The sequence below is a fragment of the Priapulus caudatus genome, unplaced genomic scaffold (assembly GCF_000485595.1).
Source record: "Priapulus caudatus unplaced genomic scaffold, Priapulus_caudatus-5.0.1 Scaffold0, whole genome shotgun sequence".
NCBI lineage: Eukaryota > Metazoa > Priapulida > Priapulimorpha > Priapulimorphida > Priapulidae > Priapulus > Priapulus caudatus.
The window spans coordinates 1,464,334-1,468,069 of NW_014577061.1; the positions used below are offsets into that span (position 1 = coordinate 1,464,334).

At 49.5% G+C, this 3,736-nt stretch overlaps 1 protein-coding gene across 1 annotated transcript in view; it reads right to left on the minus strand.

Annotated features, from left to right (window-relative positions):
* The window catches only part of LOC106813160 (titin-like), a 180,648-nt gene that overhangs the window by 31,654 nt on the left and 145,258 nt on the right, over positions 1 to 3,736 (minus strand). The window contains exons 204-206 of the mRNA XM_014817590.1: positions 3,107 to 3,262; positions 2,623 to 2,847; positions 1,819 to 2,017 (exon numbers count right to left, since the gene is read on the minus strand). Of these exons, the coding sequence (XP_014673076.1) occupies positions 1,819 to 2,017; positions 2,623 to 2,847; positions 3,107 to 3,262 (580 nt within the window). The remainder of the gene's footprint in view (positions 1 to 1,818; positions 2,018 to 2,622; positions 2,848 to 3,106; positions 3,263 to 3,736) is intronic.

Sequence of the window (3,736 nt, forward strand, 5' to 3'; positions counted from 1 at the left end):
CCTAAGTGGAACGCTATGCCCAGCTAAGCTAAAGCCCTCAGCGAAGTCGAAGCCCAGCTAAGTTGAAAGCCCAGCTAAGGAAGCCCATGCAGCCTAAGAGTGAAGCCCAGCTAAATGAAGTTCAGCTAAAATAAAGCCCAAGTAAGTAAAGCCATAAGCTAAGTAAAAAGCCCCAGAATAAGTAAAGCATAGCCCCTAAGCATAAAGCCCAGATAACCGTAAACTCAGCTAATGAAGCCCAGCGATAAATGAAGCCTATGCAGCTAAGTGAAGCCCGAGCTAATGAAGCCCAGCCTAAGTGAAGCCAGCTACGAAACTAAGATTCCAGCTATAACTGCGGTTATAGGGCTAGAAACCAGGTTTCGTGCCACGAAACCTAGTTTCATGGCAAGAACCTTGGTTTCTTGAGCAAGAAACTAGGTTTTGTGAGCACGAAACCTGGTTTCGTGCGAGGAACCGTGGTTTCTCGAATTATGATACAAATGGCTTGCCATACACGCTTGGGTGTGGCCACGCATGTGCGTGTGCATGCGCGTGAATGCAAGCATGCGTCCATGTGCGCGCGCTTGTGTAGGCGAGTGTACTTAAGCGTGTATGCAAGCGTACACACACATGTGCCCACGTGCGTGCTGGATAGTATGTACGTGTAAGCATGTTCGTGCGTATGTGCGTGTGTGTTTGTACATACATACATGCATGCGCGTGTGCGTGTGTGCGTATATAGGTCCATAAATGTGCGCGCGGTGCGTATGTGCGTGTAAGTACATACATGCGTGCGTTCGTATGCACCTATATGTACATAAATGCGCGCGCGGTGCGTGTATACGTACACACATGGGTGCGTGCGTATGTGCGTATGCGCGCATATGTACATAAATGCGTGCGTGTGTGCGTGTGTGTTAGAACATACATACATGCGCGCGTGTGCGCGTATATGTACATAAATGCGCGCGCGGTGCGTATGTGCGTGTACGCAAATACATGCGCCCGTGCGTATGTGCGTATATGTACATAAACGCATGCGCGGTGCGTATGTGAGCGTACGTACATACACGCGTGCGTGCGCAAAGCGCGATGCCGCTGCGCGCAGTCGGCTCAGCTCACCTGGTTCCTCGCCGACGACGACCGAGCGTGACGGGTTGCTGGGCTCGGACAGGCCGACGCTGTTCTCTGCGCGCACGCGGAACGTGTAGTCGTGACCGCTGGTCAAGTCCTGCACCGTGCTGCGCTTCTCTGACGTCGTATAGTCTAGCGCGTCCACCCATGAGCCAGTGGCGCCCTCTCTCTTCTCAACCATGTAACCGGTCACCTGCACGTAGATGATAGCGCCGCGGCGCGGTGAATCGCTGACACAGAGCTGTTATCGTGTTTAGCCTATTATATTATGCCTAACGCATAGGTTTCATTGAGTTTGCTATGCTATGCTATGCTATGTTATGCTACGCTATGCTATGCTATGTTATGCTACGCTATGCTATGCTCTGCAATTCTATAGCTAAGTGAAGCCTAGCTAAGTGAAGCCCAGCTAAGTGAAGCCCAGCCAAGTGAAGCCCAGCTAAGTGAAGCCCATGCAGCTAAGTGAAGCCCAGTTAAGCGAAGTCCAGCTAAATGAAGCCCAAGAAAGTAAAGCACAGCTAAGTAAAGCCCAGATAAGTAAAGCACAGCTAAGTAAATCAAAACAATTGAGTGAAGCTCAGCTATGTTGAAGCCCACCAACTAAATAAAAGTAAGCTAGGTGAAACCCAGCAACTAAGCAAAGCTCAGCTAAGTGACATTAAGCTAGGTGAATCCTACGTTGCGCAGCTGCAGTGTTCCTACCGTAAGGACTCCTGATCTCGACGAGCTTGTCGGTGACGAGGCGGTCGCTGATGCCGTAGCTGTTCTCTGCGCGCACGCTGAACTCGTACTGCGCGCCCGTCTTGAGGCTGCGCGCGCGGCACACCGTGTCCGCGACGAAGCTGCTCACCTTCGTCCACTCGCCGTAACCCTCCCTCTTCTCAACCGTGTAGCTCGAAACCTGTATACGTGTGGTTTATAAAGATGATCTATCACAGCTTTTATGCATGTGAGTGAGAAATAAATAAGCCGGAACCGTTTTATTCTCCAATTCAATTTACCATTTTTTAAGTTAGTCTATTCCGATGTGAAAATTATAGAAGATTATAGAATATATAGCTCATGAACGTGCGATTTTATACTACAGCAGTTACGTAGTGTAGTACATGTAGTATGTGCTAATGCATCTTAGCGGGTTAGCAGCTACGCAGTGCGTGCACAGTTGGCAACAGCGCCGTGAGTGCGTTGACATGGGCAGTTACAAAAGCCAGAAAAAGATGAATAGGAAGTCAAATGTGCATTTGTCATAACAGTGCAGGCAACAACAGTTCAATTTCCATTTGTGGTTATTTATTTAATATTATTATTATGATTAGTTGGAAATTTATGGAATTGCTTATTATGCATGTAGGTATACAATATATAATAGCTTAGTAATATCCACAAGAAATGTAAGGGAAATCAAAGCATTGCTATACCAAACTACTCTGGCGCTTGGTGCACTGCCAATAATTCTAAACTACACCATATAAAAATTTCCATTGCACCCGCATGCGCACTACGCACCCGATCTCCTCCGTCCTCGCGCGGCGGCATCCATGACAGCGTGCAGCCGTCGGCATCGATGTCGGTGACTCTGAGCGGCGCCTCGGGCGGGCCTGGTCGGTCCAGCACGGTCACGTTGACGCTGACGTTGTGTGAGCCGGACGGGTTGGTGAGCGTGAGGCGGTACGAGCCGCTGTCTCCTCCCTCGGCGCGAATCGTGTCCAGAATGCACTCCGTACCCGTCATCTGTGAGCAGCACGAAAGCCCGCAAGCATGGCGTGAGTGGCAGCGACCCAGAAAGCGTATACAGGATCGATTCTTAAATCGATTACGCACGCACGTAATCGATTGTTAGTTGATTCGATCCATTTTTTCTGCAGGTCGAATCACGAATCGTAGCGGAATAGGCCGGCGCTGCCGTTAACACGTCTGTATTATTAGCAATGATTACCAACACTAGGTTCGTTGTTGATGCAGCGACTTCCTCCGTGAAGCATGAACTCACCTCCATGATGACGCGTTCGGAACGCTCTATCTGCTGTCCGTGCCGCTCCCAGACGGCCGCCGGCCGCGGGAAGCCGCTGTACGGAACCGTGATGTTGAATTCCTGTCCAGCCTTGACGACGATGTCTCTGAGTCCACCCACCTCGACGAACGGTTTCTCTGAAGGGGACCACGTACGGAACAATGACAGATGACGTCGGTGCCAAAATAATAAAGGGGACAGACTAAAGTGGGAAGCGGTGAAGAAGAATTAACAAAGTAAGATGCGTGTCTATCATTGAGATGGAATTGCGATAAGCGCACGCTTATGGCAAGCCATTTGTATCATAATTCGAGAAACCACGGTTCCTCGCACGAAACCAGGTTTCGTGCTCACAAAACCTAGTTTCTTGCTCAAGAAACCAGGGTTCTTGCCATGAAACTAGGTTTCGTGGCACGAAACCTGGTTTCTAGCCCTATAACCGCGCAGCAATGTGATCAAGAAACTAGGTTTTGTGAGCACGAAACCTGGTTTCTAGCCCTATAACCGCGCAGCAATGTGATCAAGAAACTAGGTTTTGGGAGAACGAAACCTGGTTTCTAGCCCTATAACCGCGCAGCAATGTGATCAAGAAACTAGGTTTTGGGAGAA